Consider the following 23,034-nt stretch of genomic DNA (forward strand, 5'->3'; position numbering starts at 1 on the left):
AAATAAATGTTCATGGTGCATCCACTGCAGTGTTTTCTTTGAAACTTTACCTGAAAGCCAGCGATTAAATCGTCAACCATGTTCTATTACCACCGATGTTATATTTTCCAGCACCAGAGAGTAATTTAAAACTTCAATGAACATAACTTGAGCTGCAGTACAAAGTAACCGTAGCTTAATAGAATATACAAAATGCACATTTAAAAGACCCCTGGTGCTATGTCACGCAGTTTAAAAATCACGATATACAGTCTGAATTAAATGCATTTATTAATGGATTTGGATATGCTTACAGAACATCACCAGCGCTAGTGCTAAATGTGTTAGATAATAGGCAAACAGTAATGGCTACAGCAAACACAGCAACGTACATGTGAAATAAAACTTCTAAAAATAGACAATACATTGCATTAATTATACTGCAATAGACAATACATTGCATTATTTTTAAACTTTGTCCCATCAAATGCATTGCAAATGGAATTGATGACCACTTTGTGCTAATGAAATTCATAAAATACCATGTTTTCTTTTTCTACATACACGTTCAAAAGTATACATTAGAATCTGCATTTTTACATATGATACAATCACATCAGACTTGCCCATTCAGCTCGGTGCCTTTGGGAATTTAAATGCTACTCCATCACAGTATACGATTATTGTTTTTCTCAATATGTACAATGGTGACGGATATTTTGAACTATATTTAAATGGGGCCGTCTAATTTATCAACAAATTGAAATGTTCACAAGTTTGCTGAATTTGTTGAAATGGTGACACATTTGAATTTTAACTCCAGTGTATAACACGAGTTATACTATTTATGTAAGTGATGTTTTCACTGGAAAATTAGCTTGCATGCCAGTTTCCCACATTCACAATCTCGAGTGACAAGGCAGGAAGTAAACAGGCAATCATTTGTGCATTATACAGATCGTAATTGATACTCCAACCAGTTACTCGATTTCCATTCCTTAAATCCCTCCGTAGAGTCCAACACTTGTTAATGGCTTGCGGTTGAGGAACCAATTGCTTAAATATTGCAAACTTACAACACAAGACTTGTGATTTTTTAAGCTTTTAAACTGTGTTCAGTGCTCACTACACCAACCGATAAAACACTTGATAAATTGTATTTAATAAATAACAAACGTGATAACTTGTGTTTTAAGTGCACAAAGCTTGAAGTGAACTAGTGGATTTGAACTTTGGGATCCGGTAGTTAGTGGCTGCATGTGACAATGTTGTTGTCACCAGAGCTGACTGCAGTGCAAAATTCCAAGAAACTTTGTGCATTGTTGTTGTCAGTGGCATGTCTGATATCTAAGCACACATCCATAGACCAGCAATGGTTCAGTGGGATAAAAATACATTACTGCAAATATATTTATATGTATATACACACATATACATATAAAACACAAAACACACACATCAGCGATTACATATTTTATATATTCAAATCAATGCCAGCACACTGAAATACACAAGATATGTTCTGCATAAACAACACGCTTGTATAGGCCACAAATGTGCAGTAAAATATTCTGGGGTTTACCATCAGTGTGTAAATAGACGAGAGAAATTAAGGAAGATTTATTATCAGATTAATCAAGGGCTACATATGCTGTATGTACCTATAGCTAAAGGAAGTGAAATTAGCTACTGCATGTTTTAAACTATGCAGATATTTTACAAGTGTTACAATTAATTGCAAGGTTAACCCCAATAATGTGATACACTTCTTAGGGTTGAAAATGCTGATAATTTGCTTTCGTCTTACAGGAAGTGTAACAATATGTAACAATGCACTTAATGTTTTTAGATCGTAAAGTATGTTGTAGGCAACACTTGTTTCGTAACACGAGTGCAAAATGATCATGTATATAAACCACACCAGTCAAAACGAGAGCCATTAAGAGTAACGAGTCAACGGGAAGAGAAGAGAATAAAAGCATTCCACAGCTCGATATTTGTAGATTGGTCCTTGCGTGGCCCCCCTCTGAGGGGCTCTGACATGAAGCCAAGACGACGCGGCACGCTCACGAGAAGAGTCTCAACACGGAGGGCTCGGACACTACGCCACGTGACGTCCGGCTGGATTGGCCTCGATTTACGATTCACAATCGCTTCAACAGTAATTGACAATCAATTTCTACAACCAATATACATCGAGCGAAACATATCAAAGTAACACTATTTCATAAATCATACACATCTAAAATTGTTTTTACCAAAAGCATAAAAAAACACGTATATACTTTCTTAATTTCCGTCATTCAATAATCATTCGAGAAATGCTCCTTAGAATGAATTGCATTTGTATAGTACACCCCAGCAGCTAAGACAACATCCACGTCTGCTGATACTTTGAATGCGACAGATCCGTTTCGACTTTCGGGGCTATTTCTAGAGAATGAAATGTCCAACGAAGCCACGAATTCAAGTGAACGCATCTATTTCGAAAGGGAGAGTGAAGAAATTACACGCACAAAAGTAATCAATTGCAAAATGTAAGCGTAACAACTCAGACTCAAGAGACAGGACCGTTTGGTGAAATGAATGCTGTGCCTCCATGTTGACACGCCCATGAGACAGACGCTCATCTTCCAGCATTCTCAAGTCATTCAATAAAATGTAGAATATGAATAAGTGTACTCTCCTTAGTCTCCCGACAGACTTTGAGCGTTTTCTCCAGGTCGTGAAGAAAGCTGCACCATTGTAGAACACGTTAGATATATATACGGATGTAGTTTCCTTGGTCCATTACATTTTTCCCCACCCAACTTGTCCTCTGAGTGATATAAATATTGCGCATTCCGTACGATGATGTAGGCTCTGAGTGGTGCCAAGAAGCGCGTTGGAAATATACATAACCACTAAACACTTACAGTTACTGTATTCTTAAGTTGCAACACTGCATACGTTTCACTTCAGTTGAAGACGTCCGCCAAAAAATTATTCAAAGCATTGTCGTCATTCTTCTCGCGTTTTAAAATTAAATCAACTCAATGGTGTCTGGCAGTACAATGATTCAAATGCCCTTTGAATTATGATCAAAATATATAAATTACCCATTACAGGATAAACAGGTTCCTTCTACACTGATGTTCTTGAATATTTTGAAACTCAAGAGTAGGCATTTAATAGTGCATAACATTTTAACGTAAAGCTCAACAGCACATATTGGCCTGGAAAAAAAGCATAAAAACTACTTAAAAGACCTCTTAATAAAACCCAACAGTTAACGCTTAGCAGTTTATATATTTAATCCAATGAACATTTCACCTTTTCAACGATGATATAAAAATGATTGATTTACCAGGAAATGTGGCACACAAAACATTTCCATACTTTGGACCGTAAAGAAAAAAATCCCTTGTAAACGGGGAATTTTTTTAGCAAAAAGTTCAGCTTAATCTTAATACATAATTATTTTTAGAAACTTACAAGTGATGTCACACGTAGCTAAAGCAAAACTACATGACAGTGCGTGTTATAAGAAAATAATCCAGTGAAGCACTTGAACGAAACTAGTCAATCAATTAACAAGCCTGCAAGAGGACACGTGGCCCACCTGCTATTGGCCACATGTACAATGCACTCCACGACAACTTTGCCAATCAAATTACCAGGTCACCATTGTGTCAACCATTCGCCGACTTACACAAACGCCTTCAATGCGAGCTGAAATTGACTTATACGCGTTTTAGATTCGTCAGCACCGCAGAAGATATTCTAAACACAATGGACGCGTTATCCTTATGGCCAGTTAGGATGTATGGATGTTGAACTTATTTCGCACCGTACGTAGGCAACCGAGCAAATCGGAGATAATACATTTCATATTTACCAGGCGCAATACATGTTGGGTCAATTACAGTAGAGTACGTGCCAATAATATAGTTTAATAATCGCACAAACTAACTGGGTTAATGAGAATGCAGGGGAATCTTGACTACAATCGTGATGTTTCATTAATCAACACATTGTGGCATACAGCATGACGTGGAAAAGTCCCCAAGAGGAAAAGTTAACAGCCAAATTTCAAATCAGCTTATTCATTGACCGAAAAAATTGTAAATTTTTGGCCGGGAGTGGCAGTCAAACCATAAGAGGGGGGTGTAGTACACCAAGGACATTCCGTTCTAGGTTGAAGTGTGAGATGCTTGCAACTCAGCTATTGAACTTTACACTCAGGGTTAATTGAGATCTATATACGGTAATATCTCTGTTAAAGGGAAGCAGAATGGGCTAACCCAGGCACCACGTTCTAATGCCATTATTTAGGCATTTCAAAGAACGTGTGTCATCTTATTGGTGGCTCCTAAGCAATAATTGTTTGTGTGCCAGTCTCTGGGTGAACCGTCAGACACAATCCGTGTGCCACTGGATCATTTAGAACTCAATGGTTTAGAGAACATAACGACCCTACACACTAAACCCGTGATGTCATCATGAAATGCACTCCCTACAGGTGAGCTTGAAGTATAAAAAAAACAGCTATGCACTTGCTTTTCACAAACACTGCACACTTAAACATTAACATTGTCATGCAGACATTCTCATTTGTATTCCGATTGTCTAAATGCTTTTCTAATAGGTGCATGATCAAAGTAAAACGTTTAAACAATTGTGAAATACTATACGAGTGCAGGTGAACGAGAGCTTGTGCATTGGCACGTGCAAAGTGCCTTGCAAATACTCTCAAGCATCGCAGTTCTGAACACACACAGGAACTAATCACTCCTCACTTCGAATAACAGACTGGGTATTCAAATGCTTGCATCATTCCTACATCAAAATAAACCACTTCAATATGAACTACCCCACACATTGTACAGCCACTCCAACATCTGCATATTAGCATTTCAGTGAAAAAGTGCATATGAACCAGAACATTTACAACATATGGCCATAGCACAATCTGTATTTATACAGATGCCTATTTTTTATTCAAACAACACCCATCCAGAGTGAAATTGTGAATTTGCAATGATCAAGGTGGACAATGATCAAGGTACCTTCAGATTTTAACTAAGGTCCAGCAATGTCATAAAAAGTAAATTAATACCTGAACCTCCATCTACCTACCACCAATGGGCAGGTGCTTAAAGCTGTCATTCAGATACACTTATTATGACTTGTTATTCCTGAGCATGACAATTGTGTTGCACTGCTAGTTCACAAGAACAGCTAATATGATATTGCTTACAATAACCACATCACCCACACCGGTGCATACTCTTATACTTGCCAAGTACAGTACTAGACAACGCAAAATGTGTGCGGTGACATGACGCTCCGTGAAGATGCTCAACACTTTTACCAGTGGGTTGAGACTTCCATAACAATCAGAAAAGAGCATCTGTTGCCTAAAACAAATATGCGAAACAGTTAATGAGGGGTTGGCTGCATACATTTAGAAACAGTGTCAATAATTGCATTAAAATAAACTTGACTATGATGGCAGTGGTGTATACGTACACGCAGAGAGCACACACAATTAACACTGCCTTGCAACTGAAAGTAAAAACACACAGCTCATAATTCGGGCAACAGCCCTCAAGAAGGAACAATGCCAGAAACTTTACAGTTAAAAAGCAGTGTTTATGACAATGGTGAGATTAATTGTTTTAAACGCCTATCAACGTTCTAATCTGTAAAGCGAAACTAATGTTTGAAGCAATCTGCCAGAATAACACTTGGGCTGCGGTTGACAACTGCTATAAAAAATGTCTTGGAGAAGTCATGCATTGCCAAAGCAGATGTTCTTTTGGGAACCATTACATTTACACAAGCCAGATATGTCAGCTAAATACGTTTTGAGCCACACAGCCCATCTTCACAATGTGACTTAACCAGTGCGCAAAGCTCGTCAATCCCAATGTATAAAAACTTCTGTTATGTCCATAGCTGGTACAAAGGAAACAATGTTTGGTAAACCTCATCTGTAGTGACGATCAACACGTTTTGACATCAGACACCTTCTTCTAGTGCTTTGATTGATAACAGGGAGGTAAATGTTTACAGATGAGTTTCAATACAGTTTGCTTGTGTTGCGAACGAAACGTAGTGATATTGTTATTATTTAGAAAAAAGATTATATCTACGTGGCTTTACCGAAAGACCCAAAGAATAGTTTATAAGATGTATTTTATGAAATTGGCCAGGGCTAAAACACTGCCATTTTTGCAGCTGAATAATTATTTGGCAGTAAAAAAGAAGACATGCCTTCAAATAGAAATAACCTTTTGGGTAAAGGTTACTGAAACTCTTCAGTTAATTTAAAGTAAAGTTTATTACTTTAAATTGCTTGGCAGATAACACAACCGAGAATTCGAAGGTCATTCCCATCCGTGCTGCAAATATTGGGGGGAAATGCAACAAATATTGTTTTTATGCCAAGTGGAAAGGTACTCACATGGAAAAACATTTTTGCGAGTGTTGTCCATGGTAGTTATTATGGATATGCATATTGAGGATGTGCTTACCATTTTAGAATATGAAAAAACCCGAGATTTTTAGGGGCATACATAGCAAATGTCAGGTGATTGAGTTTTTATTCTGATTCCAAAACGTAAAGTGATGACACCAAGGTGCCACTTCTGCCAACTGCCACCAGCGTTGAGTGAAATCACTTTGTGTGGCTGTGAAGATACACATACAAAACAAGGTATATGATCCAGAAAAGCCAAAGAGATCAGAGAATGTCCTTAAAAATCCAGACATTTATATCCTAAACGCATCCCGAATGCATATGGCCGGCATGTTCACAAAAATGTAATTCAATGGGAAAGCTGGTCAAGAACTACAGAAAATCCTGTTGCCTGCTTACCCAAATATCGTGTAGCATTTCAGCCAAAGTTGTGCAGACTCGACATCAAAAATAATGAAATACATCTTATACTAATGATTTCAATAATGAATGTAAAATCAAGATTGATATGTATGCAAATCTAATGCTCATATAATTTTAGGATAACAAAATAACCAAGAACAGGCAGATCACAAAAACGAGTGGGTCCACGAGAATCATTACATGCAAAGGACAGCGGGGGGGCAGCACGAATCACAAGCAATACTGCAGCGCTGACCTTTGTGGGAACAAAGCACAGACCAATAGCTGCATAGCAATACTTTGCCCTATTGTATCCAATTAGGACTGTGTTGTAATTTCCATTTTGTACGGTTCACAATTCTCACAGCATTGAATGTGTGTATCTTCAGAGATCACAAATGCATGAATTTTGTTTATACTTAGCCTTGTATTGAGGACATTTTAGGATGGTTCATACTTTCTTGTAAATTACACAAACATGTACACAGATCAATAAAAGGTCCTGTGAATGACTTGATTAAAATAGGCTTGTTATTAAATTCCTTGTAATCATGTCTAGGTACGCAATAATTTTGAAAACATTTGGCAATTTAAAGGTATTTTTATTGCAGACCGACCAATTTTACAATATTAACACTTTGCTGTGCCAATGTTATAGTTATTATGTCGTTATATTTTGCCTCCTAATTCTTTTCAGAAAACCCATTGGGGCTTTTGATGATGTAAGTTCTCTTGGTAACGATTCCAGTCAATTCCAGAAAGCTCCACCAGTCCTTACCCTTGTACTTGCCGTTTAATATTGGTACGCTGGCAAATAATCTTTAGCAAAATGTTGTAGTATTAAAATGCATGGCTAGTGAAGTGATTTGTTCCTGTCTCCAAAATAGTAGTTCGTACCTATCCAGCATTCTTGCAGCATATATCCAAGGATGTTCCACATTGAAAAATGACCAAGTGAATTAACATTTTATATCCAAACCTAACTTTAAAAAAACAAAGTTGGTATTGTAATTCTGCCAATTTCTATTACACAATTAATTGGGTAATAAAGTTGGTGATGAAGTCCCCTGCTTGCTGGCCTGCAAGGATTGTTACAGCCTTCTAACACACATTGTTTCTGGCCTTTCAAACATGTCAAAAATACTTTCACACGCATTCAGCTATATATGTATGTTGAACTTCTTTCGCACCGTACGTAGCCAACCGTGCTAATCGGAGGTCCTGAGTGAAAATTTCCTGAAACACATTTGCTTCAGTGAGACAAAGTGAAAAAATTGTCAACTTGGAATCCATAAATGCCAGCATTTCAAGTGTCTGGGCACACATAAAATCAAAGATGTGGGCATCACAATAAACATCTAGGCATTACAAACAGCAAATCAAAGATATTTTTTTATGACGTGAATAGATGGAATATTTTTAATATTTTAACATTTTGTTTCATTTTTCTCTTTTTTAGTCACCTGTCTGTAGCTATTGAAACCCTGTTGATACCTAATGACAAACTCAACGTGCTAAAATTTCAACTGAAGACATCTTGCGGAAAGAAAATAACCATCCCCCACGGGAGTCCTTACGCTGCCATCGCACAAGTGCTCAACGTGCAAACACTCACTCAGGGTGGTCGAGGGTGACGATTACAGAGCTACTGTGCGCCCGCCTGCTTGACAAAGACAGCGTTCGGCAGACAGGGCCGTGGCGCAGACTGACAAAACGTACAATTGCTTCGCGTGCTCAAGACGACTGCCGTTGGCTCTGCCAAGACGACAGACGAAGCGCTGTCCCCCGCCCCAGCGGACAAGGGGAGGGGGGGGGTCGAGGTTCTCGGCCCATCAGGCGTTCTCATCCCGGATCTCCGTCAGGATCTTGAGCAGGCTCTCCAGGCCAAACACGTAGCCGCGGTCGTGCCCGTCGTGGATGGTCTGGTCGTCGCGGAAACCCTTGAAGGTGGAGTGCGCAAAGTCGATCATGCGAACGTCCACCTTGGTGTTGAGGCCGCCTCCGTTCCCGCCGGCGCCGCCTCCGCCCGCGGCGGTGGTCGCGACGGCGACGTCCTGCTGGTTGCCCTGCCCTGTCGCCTCCAAAAGCTGGCGCCGCAACTCGACCTTGCGCTCCTTTCCGTCGTAGATGATGAGCAGCGAACTGGAGTAGAAGCGGTAGGACACCTGCCGCTCCAGCACGGCCTTGAGCGTGCGCAGCTTGCCGATTATGGGATCAAGGAGGTCGCGACGGAGGTGGCGCCCGTTAAACAGGAACTGGAAGAGGGTTTCGCGGAAGCCCTCCTCGGACAGCCCCCGTCCGTAGTACTTGTTCCGGCACAGAAAGTGCCCCGTGTCCGTGTGGTACACCTGCAGCGTACGCAGCGGGAGAGATTCACGCAAAGACCAAACTGTTCCTGCGTTCGCAACACAGCCAGTCCGCACGCAGCGATTTGATTCCTGAAGGTGCCCAGCATGGAAGTGTTCTCCAAGGATAATGCGAGTGACTCGCTGATGCCATTATAAAATAGAGTCATAAGTGCATTTCTACTGCATGATAAATATCACCTTCAATTCTATTATAAAATGTTTACAACTTTGTACAAAATAATCATTTCACTTTAAATATATATTTAAAAATAATTGTAACTAAAGTATCAAAATCTGGCTCTCATAACACTAGCCCTGAATGTGCCACGAGTTACAACGCTGTTATGCTGTTGATATCAAAACCAAGACCTCTGAAATCACACACTAGTGTAACAACTGCTACCAATGCGTCTGCTCATCGATTAATCTTGAACCCTCAGGCTCATGATACATGTGTTGAGTGTAATAAGTCATGTTTTTCAATTGGTATATGTAGACGGTGTATGTAATGGGTTCAGGTCACCCCCACCGATACATTCACCACAATGTTAATAAAAAATAATCTATTCTCAAACCATGGGCCAGAATTACAAAATTCAGCAGTGGGGACGTAAGAAGTCTGAATCGTTCCACTCGCAAACCACCAAAGCAATGTGCAAATGACGATCCAGAAGCCCTGCCAGTGTAACACATCATCCCTACAACAATCACCCTCTGTAGTTTTTCAAACAAGGTTAGGCTCACAAGTTTGAGTCATTAAACATATCTATATACAATTGTGACACCAAATAGCTGACCCTGGAAGAATGACGATATGAGGTTTCAGATTCTCCTTATTTGATCAATTTCACAATTGACTACTGCAAGACAAAAATGACACACCAATAGCTTATGTTTATTCTGCACATTGGCCACCACCAGAGGATGAACTTAAACAAAGCCAACGAGAAGGACGTTGCCACTAACAGTTTAATGCCAAGCGACGTGACGCACAACTGCAATCCAGCTACTTGGAGGTGCTGCTAGTGGCTCATCTACTGATGAGAATTGCGTGACACGTGCAGCTGAAAGGCAAATAATGCCTACAGGATAATTCATTGACATGTACAAACGTAGACAGCCACTGGCCAAATGATTTGTTGAATCGCCACGATTCAGTGTCACAATTCTTGTCTCGTGACTTGTTTTTTGTCTGAATAGTGCATTCTTGTTCACTCCATTTTCCTAAATATTGCATGAGCATATCAAGAGGACATTTGGCATGAGGGCAATTATTAATCACACAAATCGTGGCATATGATCCTTATAGTGTTACCCCGGGGTACCAAATAATACAAAATGGCTGAGGCAATTAAATACTTTATTTCTGGAACACTATTTTTTCCAAGAGTGTACTTCATTCCGCGACTGGGGTACCAATCAATCCGAAATCAGTGCTACTCCGCGATGTTGAAACACCAAAAATCAGCATAAAAAATCCGTTATCAAAAAATTCAACTTTAAATAGTGCATCATGTACATTATTTTTGGCGACTCTGTCCCACCGCGCACATAAACGCCACGATCCACCTGGCGCGGATCATTCTGTTGTCATGTCGTTCAAGCGCAGCGAGGACGAATGAGCAGAAGAGCTCAACAAGCGAATGCACTCCATGTCCGGATATGGGCAGGATCATAAGTCTTATCCAAAGCTGCTCAACCTGCCTACATGACTTAAGTCCTTAATTTGTCATAACAGTATGCACAATGCAGTGAAACTGCTCTTATCTTCATTATTGTGACCTACCAATGTCTGCAGCCAGGATCAATCGATGACAATCCTATTACCTGCAGATATTTAAGAGATGAGATGCGTTGCACCGCTAATTCCTCCTGTTTGATAATACTTCTCTTGTCCGTATGCATCTGTGTAGATAGGCTTTTTTTGCGGTTAAGCCATAGTCCCCACATACCGCTCGTATCAATGTGGATAAGAGCAGCGGCGACCGACTACTCTGTCATGTAACCTTGGTATAAACGCTTGTTGCAATAAAAACAGCGCATTGAAAACGCATACTATTTTATGTACTGTTTACAAAGTGTGTTCACAAATCCACACTATAAGAAACACGATGATTAACAGAGGGGTGTAAATAATTTTTTCGATAGTGGATTTAAATACATGTACTACAGGTAAGTAGTTTTCAGTTTTAAAGGCATAGTTTAACAAGACAACACTTGCCACCATCATTCAAACCCGTTGGTGAAAAAGAGCTAAGTTTTTGTTCACATTATAATATGTTTATGCGAGTGCTGGTGGCTTATGGGACCCCGGGGTCTCCCCCGCCATAAGGTTCAAATGTACAAACGACGTGACGATTCTACAGGCACCGTTGCTTCTGCCTCTGCGGCGGGAGCGCACGTGAGACCACCTGCCTGCATGCCGCACACACGCACGCCCAGCTGGGCGGACGTGCTCTGCTGGCACTTGCGTGTCTGCCGGGCCGCCTTCTCCTCGGACGCGTCATCGCCGTGCTGCCGCGTGCCCATCTTGAGGTCCAGGATGCAGGGCAGCTTGAACTGGGACACGACGTTCTCCAGCAGCAGGAACTCTGCGAGTGCCGCCGTCAAAGGAACCAGCCGCCTTCAGCGCAATTTACACGGGACGGTTATTCCTCGCACCGTCTCAAGTCTCATGTTGGTGGAAAAACCGTTTGCGCCCAATTTTTAAGTCACTGTGCCAATCGCTTTTTAGGAAACAAGGGTTTCATTCGTAAGTTTCATTCCAATATTAAGTGCTTTTTATATTTGTTTGCTTATTGCAATACCTTTAAAACCTTAAACCTCTACATCCACTGAATCAAAACGACTTAAAAAATCACACCAGGCTCAAAAGAAAGCTGTCTCTGGTGTGGACCAATCAGTTTCAAAGCCAATGCATATATTGCTTTGAAGCTTTCGTGACTGCAGGAATGCGTACTCTTTGGTTCTTCCGGTAAAGTCACGTGGGTAGAAAATAAAATAAATCACGACGTTTCGGGAGCAGCACAAGCGTCTACCCAAGGACGACCGATTGTGTTGCGATTTATTTTATTTTATAAATATGTGACTTTACCGAAAGAACCAAATACAATGCATATATTATCAGAATAAGTTTTTTATTTGCATTCTGACCGCAAGTATTGTGGTTAATGCAGACATGATTCCTTGTAAAAAGGTTTAAGTTTGGTGTTTTAACATCTTAACACCTGTGTTGTTGACAGAAAAAAAGGGGAAAATCTATTCTCATATGTTAGTACTGGCAAAGGAGGTCCCATAGATAGCTGCTTGTGATTTAACTGGGATCTGCACAAGAAAAACATCACCTAACATTTTGTTCCGGACTCATTTGGCTAAATTCCAGCTCTGATAATGAAAATATCAGTTTGACTGCCCTACGATGAAAATGATCTCATATGGCCGAGCAGCGGAGAAAGTGCTGCCCCTACTATACGGTTCATAGGTCACTTGAGGAGAACTTAAGAGGTAACTCTGCAATATCCGCGTCCATAAGCCATTCGCGAATGCTCAGGTTTGCACTGCTCTACGAGAGAGACCCCCCAATGGATACTCCGTCTCATGAAAGCATAACGGGGATCCAATTGGGACGTTCATAAAATGAACACCGATGACACATTCTGCACGGCTGCATAGGGGAGGATACTGAACATCTTGCGGTCCTTGGACTCGGAGCGCATGCGGTTCAGCTGCTTCTTGTGGCAGCGCAGGCTCCACGGGTTGAAGCTGATCTTCTCGGAAGAGGAGCTGCACCCTCCATCGAGCATTTGGAAGGGAGCCTCCGACTGGATGTGCAGCTCAACCTTTGGGCTCTTGAGGTCTTGCATTCTGTATATACGCGCATATACAAACACGGCATGAACTTGGGATCATTTATTTCAATTCATTTGTAAGTGGCAGGAAGAAAGGGAACTGACACAGTGGTTAGTGTACTGCATTCTAAACCCGGTGAACTGAGTTCAATTCTCAGCCATGGCTGATATCAGTGATGAGTGATGTGTGAACAGCTCCTAGGGCCTCCACAACCCTGCACTCGCCAGCATGATGAAGTATCGTAAAAAAAACAGACGGCTGATAGCCATGAAGAGGCCTTCATCCAGCAGTGGAGTGACAAAGCACCATAGTTATTACGCACATGAAGCCCTACAAGAATCCTATTGGTAATAATTAGTAATTGTTGACAATTTCTGACTCAAACTCGGATAAAAATGCCAGTAATGATGCATGCAGTATTGCTGCTGCAAACTGCAATATGTATACTGCCACCACAAACTTGGCTCCCTAATTCAATCGCACTAGGGTCCAATTTTTTGGGAACGATAACAGAAGGGGACTGCTGATCAACGTTAATATGGCCAAGTAAAAAAACTGCAATTAATTTGCAGCCAACTCAGTATTGAGCCAAAACAATCTAAAACTTAGAAAATGCAGAGCAACGCAGTTACTTTTCCAATGCAGCAAAATTTATTGAATTGGTAAAAAAACGAATTGCTGCATTAGTATTAAATATAAAGGCAATGCCATCACCTGGATATGGTAAAGAACTCCACAATGCACATTAGATATGGCAGGAAAAGGGCGATACAAAAAAATCGGGTTACGTTTCCATGAGACAACTATGCACTGGATCAACGCAAGCCACCCACACACAGCGTGGCTGACGAAGCAAGATATTGTACAGGAGAGACGTGGACCCTATTAATAACACATTCTCAGGAAGGTCAAAACAATGTTAACAATAAACGACGCTTAAAATAAACTCAGTCGACTGGTTTAACTTACAGGGCTGCTGAAATGATGCAAGTATTCTGGAAACAAGTTGGCATGCTCGCGATGTGTGGAATGGCACCCCCTCCGTTTCATTTGATTCATTGGCAAGAATTTTCTTGAATGTTCTGAAGCCTACAAATGTGGGTGGTGTACCTGCGGGACTCGGTGGGAAACGATTCACATCCCAGCGATTCAATTGTTATCATGGTCCAGGGTAATGGTAAAAACTAGTTTTATTTAATTCGTTCCATCTAATTTTTGCCGTCTCTTTCATCTGTAAAGTTTGTTGTTTCTCATCTGATGCTGGCTCATTTGTTCGGTCTCATTTGTTTTGTCTGTCTCCCTTGCGTTGTCTATTTTACATTGCTTGCCTTGTTTAAATTGTCAATCTCCATTGTCGGGTCTTGCTTGCAGTGAATGTCTGTCATGTTTAGGCTCACTTGTGATATCTAAACAGCTTGCACTGCGTCTGATTTGTAATGTCCGGCTCATTTGTTTTATATTTGCACGGTGGTAATTAACACATTAGCATATCATTTGAATATACATTTTATACATAAATGAGTCAATGCATGTATTGCAAGCAAAAGTACAGTAAAACCTTGGATTGCACGTAACTTGGTCTGCGAGTGTTTTGCAAGACGAGCTAATTTTTTTTATACATTTTTACTTGATAAACGAGCGAGGTCTTGAATTACGAGTAGTACGTACAGTATACGCTTTGTCTGCCGAGCGTCACGTGATCACAACTGAGCCGATTGTTCTTCTCTCTCTCTCGCTGCGGGATTGTGGGTAATCGTCCCCCATGCTCAATCTCAGTCGGCGTGCCTCGCTCGTATAGTCAACATCCGTGCGAGCGTAGACTGTTTACTATAGTGTTGTGACCACGTGTGTGTGCGTAAAGCATTGTTTTTATTTTGTGTCCAAGTGGAGTGACTGTTCTTTAGTAACTGTACTGGAACAATGGCCCCCTCCTCCTCTCCTCTCTCTCGTCTCCCTCACATCAGCCACGATTAAATGTATTTATAAATTTGATTACTTTATATTAAATTGAAATAATAAAAATATAAAAAGGTATTTTGTATTAAACATTTTTACATGAATATTTTTGGGTTGTGGAACGAATAATCTGAATTTCCACTATTTCTTACGGGGAAATTCGCTTTGATATACGAGTGCTTTGGATTACAAGCACGTTTCTGGAACGAATTATGCTCGCAATCCAAGGTTTTACTGTATTCGTTTTAAAGAACAAATCTATGCACAGTAACTTGCTACAGTAGATTTGCCACAAAAGTAGCTGATATCCCATTAAGTGACATCTCACACTGAAATGCATAGTGAAGAAGCCACCTTTAACCAACAGTGCAACTCCTGGGGAAATAATAGCAGCCTATTTTTATAAATATCTCGACAAGGCATTACAAAGACTGAGTAAATATTGCCACAGCACTAATTTTAATCCTTAAATATGTAAAACCGTACGTGAACACAAATTAAACGCACACAAACACATGCCATGAATACCAATGAGATACAGGGGCACACTTGTAAGCAGTATTTCCTTCATCGCTGAACATGTAAATGTATTTGTGAAGGCACACAGCTCGAAAGTGGAATTCCAATAGAGCTCCATGGACGTGAAACGGTGCATTGAATGTATTTGTTTAAGCGTCAACAGGTTGCTCAATTCACCATAACTGTTTTTATATATCTATACTTATATATAGACACACAATGGAATATAATAACCAAAATCTAACTACCACAATATCGGAACTGTTCAATAAAAAAACAAGGGATTTGCAAGTTACGTTCTGCTTAATAAGAACATCTGTGTGTAATCCAGAGGGCTTAAGGACCCCACAGACAAAGCATTGCATTGCCCAATCAAAATAAAATGTTGTCCAAGAAGAAGCTTGCAAAAACAGATATCGTTTGTAGACCATTTCGAAATAAAGTTACAGGGTTGAATCTGACACGCGAGGGATAAGATCCCGGTGCACTCGCCTGCCCAAAAATGTAAAACTCTCCAGTAGTGCGCGCCTGTGGTGATCCAGAAGAGACCACACAACGTATAACGGCGCAAGGTTCGAAGGAGACATCACAGCGACACACTCCTCCCGCTGCTCTCGACGCGGTCGTCCTACTGCCTGAATGTGAAATTGTAGTTGTTTGCTCTGCATCGACATCAGCCGTACGACAAGAAGAAGACTCACCCGCTAGTGGTGAACACGGAGCATTCGCTCGTGTCGCTGCCGTCGGGCGCCGACGAGGCCCTGTCGGAGCCGTGCTCGCTGCCGCTGGTCGAGCGCCGCAAGCTACGGCGCGAGTGCTTGCGGCGCGGCTGCTCGCTGGTGGCGCCGGCGTCGGCCTCGCCCGCGGGCTCCGACTCGGCGCACAGGTGGGCGACGAGCGTGAAGTAGCCGTCGCTGTCCTCCTCAAAGTGCACCGACACCACGCCTGCGGGAACGCGAGATGGCGGGGGGAGGAGATGTTTAGCGGTGCTGAGCAAACGGGTCGGCAACCTGCTTAGGTTTGGCAATTTGGGTCCCACCTGCATCGCTCCTATTTCTCAGGAGTAAGGCATCGTGGACAGGCGTTATGAATGTTAATTTGTTTTACTTTTTTGGCTTGCAGAACTGTAATGGTGACTTGCATATTAAAATTATTAGTTTGTTTTATTTGCATTATTTTACTTCCTTTGATGCTTTCTCTGCACTGCCAATCTCAATAATACTAAAACCCAACACCTCAATTATCCCATTGAAAGTTCATTACTCCATCTAATATTCCCTCATTAGAACATAAGGGTACAATCCATGGAATTGACTAAGTGTCTCGTGCACATCAGAGGCAAACATTTTAACATTTAAAGTGCAGGAGTAGATATCAGGCAAAACAGCTGCATTCGTGTGCTTCATTCTCACGTTTATAATGAACATTGAAATTGCAAGATGTGTGGAAAACAAAGAATGATTCATCAGCTTCTCCTCTTGCTCACAAATGTATTTGAATGACTATCCAAGCTGGTAGGGAGTAACATTGCTGATACATACTTTATGAAGTATTCTGTACTGTGACAGTCAATATCCACTCGCTCTGAAAAATAACAATCGTTCAAGAGACTTCTTGTTCCTTCAACGTCACCAGAACAATTGTCAAAATGCCAAATATTTACAGAATAAAAGTCTTGAAAGCGTATGACCTGTGAAGGACAATGCCCGATGACTGAGGCACTATATTTCTACCTGCATAATGGAAGAAGCAACCCGAAAGCAAACAGTGGTGATTGATAAATCCCGAGGCTGTGTGTCCCAGACAAACACAAGCTTCAAACTTCATGAGACAAAGGACATGAATATCAGGGTCAAGTTCAGTGCTATATCGCTCTGGCGAAGCCTCTGCATTCACGATGTATTTAGACTCATCGGTGACATCATTCGTGTGCGCAACAATTCATGTAAACTGAAGAGAATTAAAAGCTTGCAATGTGTGACACAAGTGCCATAATGACACTCTAAACTCTAAATTAAAAGTCATTTTTTTCCATTAACAAATCCAGCCAAAGTATGTTCGAGATTTTTATTTTTGGTTTTGCGTTTCTTGCGTGAAGGAGCACAGCCTTCGAAGGACTAACCACATTCCAGCAGGACTCCATTTGTTAAATAAAGGACCTCAGGTTATCAACCAATGACCAAAACTGTTGAAGGCATCACTTAAAATAAGGACCACCTTCACATTCTTATAACTGCTCCCCTCAAAAGTCTGTCCAACACGCTTAGTGCACAAGCCACACTGAGCTCGTAAAATAATTTGACTCGCTCTTAATCAGTACGCACAGTGCTATGTGCGATTTAATCACGTACATGCTGTTCAGCTTCACCCTTTCGACACTGTTCCCTGGGGGCAGTAGGTGTTGTATTTAAAAGACAACTATTACCTGAACATTCAGAACTGAATTTGAAAAACGAAAAACCTTCTGTTTCCTGTAGTTCAAAGAAATAATTGGGAACAAATTCAAAGTTTGGTTCGCGCATCCAGAGCATGTTTCACTCGTTGGTAGCACATATTTTGCAATGCGCATAGAAAATAAATCACAAGACACAGCAGCTCAAGTGTCCATCTCAGGTATGTACCAAAAGCCTATACACTGTATTTAAAAACCGAAGAAAATGAAAAGCTTGCGATTCTGTTGTTCTCAGCTCGTGTAACCATTGAGAGGAAATCGGGGACCATTTAAACTACAAAATGTGTTTTTTGAGTCGGCAACGATTTTACAAAGCCCCGTTAATGAACCGCATTCCACTCGTAACAATTGATGGAGCAAAATACACTAACCATGCGGTATTTTGCTAAATGGATTGGTCCCCCCCCCATTATTTGGTGCTGTAGACAAGCACCATGGCCTGGCGTCTCAGTGAAATCACAAGCATCATTTAACAGAAATCAACCTCGAGAGAACATAACTCAACGTGAATTTCAAATATTCATGTTGACATTCAAGTCCTCCTCCAAGAGTAACTGTATCAAACATTTACGAACGGCAGGTTATATTACCCCACAAATATTCCCACAAACACGGCATGTCATTTTAATAGTAAACATACAAAATGCACATAGGACCCATTATTCGCGGCCTAATACCATATTGCATACAGCTGGAAATCAAATGCAGTAGAATTTACTGCATCAAATTTCACTTTAATCGGAGTAGCATTCAAACGCATAATAAATCTTACGATAAATTAAAAACATTTATTTTTTCCCCCAATTAGCTTATGGAAAAGCACATACTGCACATACCTGTCAAATGTTGAAGTTTTGTTTTGGTACTAAATATTTTATACAAAGCAATTTAGATTTCTTTTTTCATGTTGTGTACAGTAATGATTGCTGGGTATTCATAAAGGGAGTGAATCGAAGTTCTCGCCAATATGATTTTTTTTTACAAAGTGTCCCACCGCAATTTATCTGGATTAGCGAGTCTCCACTGGATTGCGTGCTATGGCACTAACTGGGAATTGCTGGCCCTCAGCAAATGAAAAGATTAACGTTTCTAAAAATATGCCACACTGTAACTGCATTACACAAAGCATAGCTTAATCCTGGTTAAACGAAATCTGTGATTCTCTTCAATAAACAGATGATGTTTAAAAGTGTGCTGATTTGTTAGCCTGTGACCTGAAATGCAACACAGTCAGCAAAGCCATTTTTATTCAAGCCAAAGTAGTTTTTTAATCAAACAACTTGGCAATGTGCATCACATAGGATGATAATTAAGCATAGCAAACATACAAGTATACTTATAAACATATATACACGCAGAATGACGGTGAATTTAACAATGGCTCAGTCGACCATTGTACGAAGAGAAACATTTCACTGCCTGGTTCTCTTCACGGTTCACAGCATGAGCAACCGGTGCAGCGAAGTAAATGATTCAGTCGTAACCCTCCACCACCCCACACAGCCAGTCAGGTTCGTCACGTAAACAAAACGTGCAAGTTAGTTACTACTTCAGCCCACCAGTGTGTTGGAGAGTAAATCCACCTTACTGACATTGATAATTACGTGATCTAACCCAAAAACCTTCATTATGAATAATATTGGTCGCGAAACCCCATGTGGTAAAATAAATGACGGTGTTTCCCCACAATTGATAAGTATATTGTAAATGTGGGACTGGTGATCTATAAAATGTGAGCATTCCTTTAGATACAAAATTTGATCCAGAAGGTAGTGTAAGTGGAATATAGGCGGGGAAGCAAAGTACAGCACAACAGTGGATTGCGCTGCACTACCCTCAGCCATTCACCACGTAGCCCCGCAACCCGTAACAGCTGCATGGCGGCCGCACCGTCCAAGCACTATCCACAGGCTCAACCCCGCTGAGCTTCCCACATCTGCGATGACGAGGAGCCCCGTTACCTTTGTATAGCGGCGTGAACTCATTCATCTCCTGCGGCAGCGACTCGTAGAAGCGTTGCTCGCGCGCGATCAGCGGCTTGCAGATGGTGTCGTCGTCAAACTTCATCATGCTTGAGTGGCCGCCCACCTGGTGCACGAAGGGCTCCAGCAGCACTTCCCTGCGCGTGCTCCCCGTGCCCGACATGGCCCCCGGCGCCGCCCCCCCCCGGCACATCGCGCTCTACGCCGCCATGCGCCGCCCGGGAGCATGGGCCGGTGTCCCGGGCGACCGGCACTAGTCGCGGTGGCACGCCCGGCGCAAGGGCACCGGATCGTGTTCCGGCTCGCGGTGGCGGCGTTGGGACGACGATAAACGCCTCCAAACCGGTGTGCACTGCCGGCCTCGAGCACCACGCCACGCACATCAAAACCGCAGCGGCGACACTTCACGCTCCGGCGGGCTGCGAGTTAAGCGCCTGCGTGCCCCGCCGGCGCCCTGCACGTAACGGGAAAGCGGAGAGCGATGTTATTGCCGTGCCCGTCCGCGACGGCTGGTAAATCTTATGTGTTGTACTTTATCCAGTGCCTGTGATCAACAATAACAAGCACCGGTGCATAGGTGTTTTTGCGGTTGTGCATATGGCCCTCCAATGTGTTTTTAGGTTGTACCACGTATTGGTCGGCATGGTGTCTGACGGCTCACTCCACGTGCGAAAGATGTTCCCAGCACGTGAAGAAACTCCAGTTATAAACCACAAACACAACACATATCTTACCTAGACTTGTCACGATTACTTGGAATGCCTTTCTTTCAAATGACATGAGTTTTGTTTAAATGGACACACATGCTAAATGACCATAAATTCGGAGATTAAAGTGAACAAAACATACCCCGTCTAAACGCCAAGCAGTTACCTTAAACGCCTAATGCATGTCCTCTTTAAATGCTACAACTCAGTTAAGACCCACAAGTAATCCGTTTAAATCACCCAGGCAGAGAGCTTTTTAAATGACCTCCATTTAGCACCGTTAAAGGGACAGACTGTCATTTTTAAGGGTACCAACTTACATTTTTTACGACGGTGCGTTGTCAAAACACTCATGTAGAGAAACACCTCCCGAAGGTTAACGTGTAGAGCGTTTACCACGGAGTCAATATTATGAGACAAAAAAACCTCCTTGAAAGGCACACGTGATTGCTGATGAGGATCTGAAAGTTAAAACCGGCCCGTAGTTGTCTTGCTTTGACAGTTGCTGCTGGAAAACGTACACACACATAGGGCAATGACTAATACTGCCGTCATAATTGTATACACTGGATGTTGACGTGATTAGCAGCAGAGGGTAGTGCAGCAAAATGTCAATGTTGTACCGACCTCCTATGCTCCCACTTCTATGCTCCCCTGCTTAACTAACCCAAACTGCTCAGTGTGGTGAAGTATCGTAAAATAAAAATAACTCAATCCGGTTGCAGCAACGTTTAATTATATACTTGTGGTTTATAAGTTTGAAACAATGCATTTAAAATCAAACCTTTGCCGTTTAAAAAGATTCTACATCCTGTGGTTCATCACGTGATGAACCATAGCGTAAACACTCCACAATAGCGTGTCTCCTAAAGTACCATCTAACTTCAACCAAAATTTAATAACTAAATAACTCGTTAGATTACCCTACAGTGAATTGTAATATTTAACCCAGTAATATCACCAATAAGTGAAAACTTTGACTAAATAGAATTGCAATTTGGTACAAGTGAACTACACTATTTAATAACCATAACACTGTAATAACAGTGAACTGCAAGAATGTTTAGAACAAATAACACCATAAACAATTGATTAGAATAAGTTAATTGCAGTAACGTTGATGTCATTTAATCAAAATCACCTTTGCTGCAAGACGTTTGGTCAGCGTGAGAGTCGGCCAAACCACCGCCTAGAGCCCCCCCTCTTGTGGAAGCCCTTCCACCACGAGAGGCGAGCGAGCCCTTGCAGGGCTGCGCCTTTACATCGTCCCCGTAATCACATTGCGTAATCAGCGAGGTGTTATAATACACATCACGTGACCCAGTCGGCACAGTGATGCACTGTGTAGCAGACAACAGCTCGTCACTGCCAGAGAATAAAGCCGGAAAACTCGCGTTATGCTCCTTAACTCTGCAAGGAATTCCTATATGTAACTACAATAACGCTATAAATGCAGGCATAATGCATATTTCACATAGTTGTATATCCACGTAATAACAATATCGTGTACACATTCCATCAGCCACACCGCACACACGTCACTGCTGGGGAGCGAATCTTATCAGCAGGATTTGGCTCAACATGTACAGGCAGTCAGTCTCTTAATCAGTATCGCTGTCTGTTTGGCTGCCGCCGCCGTGAGGAGCCGGGCCCCGGGTCACGGCACGCAGTGGGCGCGCAGGAGCGGGCCGGCCTACACGGACTCAAACGGCTGAAATAATGACGACGATGATGATGATGATTTACAAACCGAACAAAACTGTCAACACACACCGACATGACTACAGGAAACTGTAAATGGAATTGAAACTTGATGGACGTGGGCAAAGAGTTCATTATAAACCGCTAGGCCTCGGCCAATGCGAACCCACCTCGTTACTCCAGCCGGGGGCGGGGGGGCAATGGCATTGACAAACTGCTGCTGCTGCGGCTGCGGCTGCTGCTGCTGCGGCTGTCGTCGTCGTCGTTGTGGCACAACGGGCGAGTGTCGTGGCTGGGGTCGCGAGGCGGCGCCGCCTCCTGCTGCTGCTGCTGCTGCTCGTGAGTTGGGGCACGGCAAAACAACATGGCGTAAACAAGCCCCGCGGCGCCACGTCATCGCGTGGTGACGTCATCGCGTGCTGACGTCACCGGCACGCCGCATTTGCATAGCGACACAACAAAGATGCCCCCCCCCCACCCCCGTGTCGCCTGTGACAGAGAGCAGCGCCTGTGAATGCCGGCACGGCACACGAGGGGTGGGTGAGCAACACCACGCCCGGCCGCCTTTGTCCCCCCCTCCCCCCCCAGTGAGGATGTTCACGCACCGCGCGCCAGGTGCTCGTTTGAGGCCTCAAGTCCACCTGGCCTGGCACTGGCGACGTGGTGACGTCACCGT

At 42.3% G+C, this 23,034-nt stretch overlaps 1 protein-coding gene across 3 annotated transcripts; it reads right to left on the reverse strand.

Moving 5' to 3' along the window:
* Nucleotides 1-253: 253 nt before the first annotated feature.
* Nucleotides 254-22,737, reverse strand: LOC144729480 (inositol hexakisphosphate kinase 1-like). Of its 3 annotated transcripts, none has more exons than XM_078609809.1 (7): nt 22,529-22,737; nt 20,978-21,165; nt 19,930-20,404; nt 16,218-16,461; nt 12,875-13,056; nt 11,608-11,783; nt 254-9,192 (listed from the first exon to the last, which is right to left on the reverse strand). In XM_078609809.1, exons 3-7 carry the CDS (start codon nt 20,141-20,143, stop codon nt 8,677-8,679), a joined length of 1,332 nt encoding a protein of 443 aa, XP_078465935.1. In that variant the 5' UTR covers nt 20,144-20,404; nt 20,978-21,165; nt 22,529-22,737; the 3' UTR covers nt 254-8,676. The 3 variants fall into 3 exon arrangements, with proteins under 3 accessions (XP_078465935.1, XP_078465936.1, XP_078465933.1); XM_078609810.1 differs by lacking the exon at nt 22,529-22,737 and adding an exon at nt 21,799-22,517; XM_078609807.1 differs by lacking the exon at nt 20,978-21,165.
* Between the last annotated feature and the right edge of the window lie 297 nt (nt 22,738-23,034).

Source organism: Lampetra planeri, chromosome 32 (assembly GCF_965212315.1).
Source record: "Lampetra planeri chromosome 32, kcLamPlan1.2.h2, whole genome shotgun sequence".
Classification (NCBI taxonomy): Eukaryota; Metazoa; Chordata; class Hyperoartia; order Petromyzontiformes; family Petromyzontidae; genus Lampetra; species Lampetra planeri.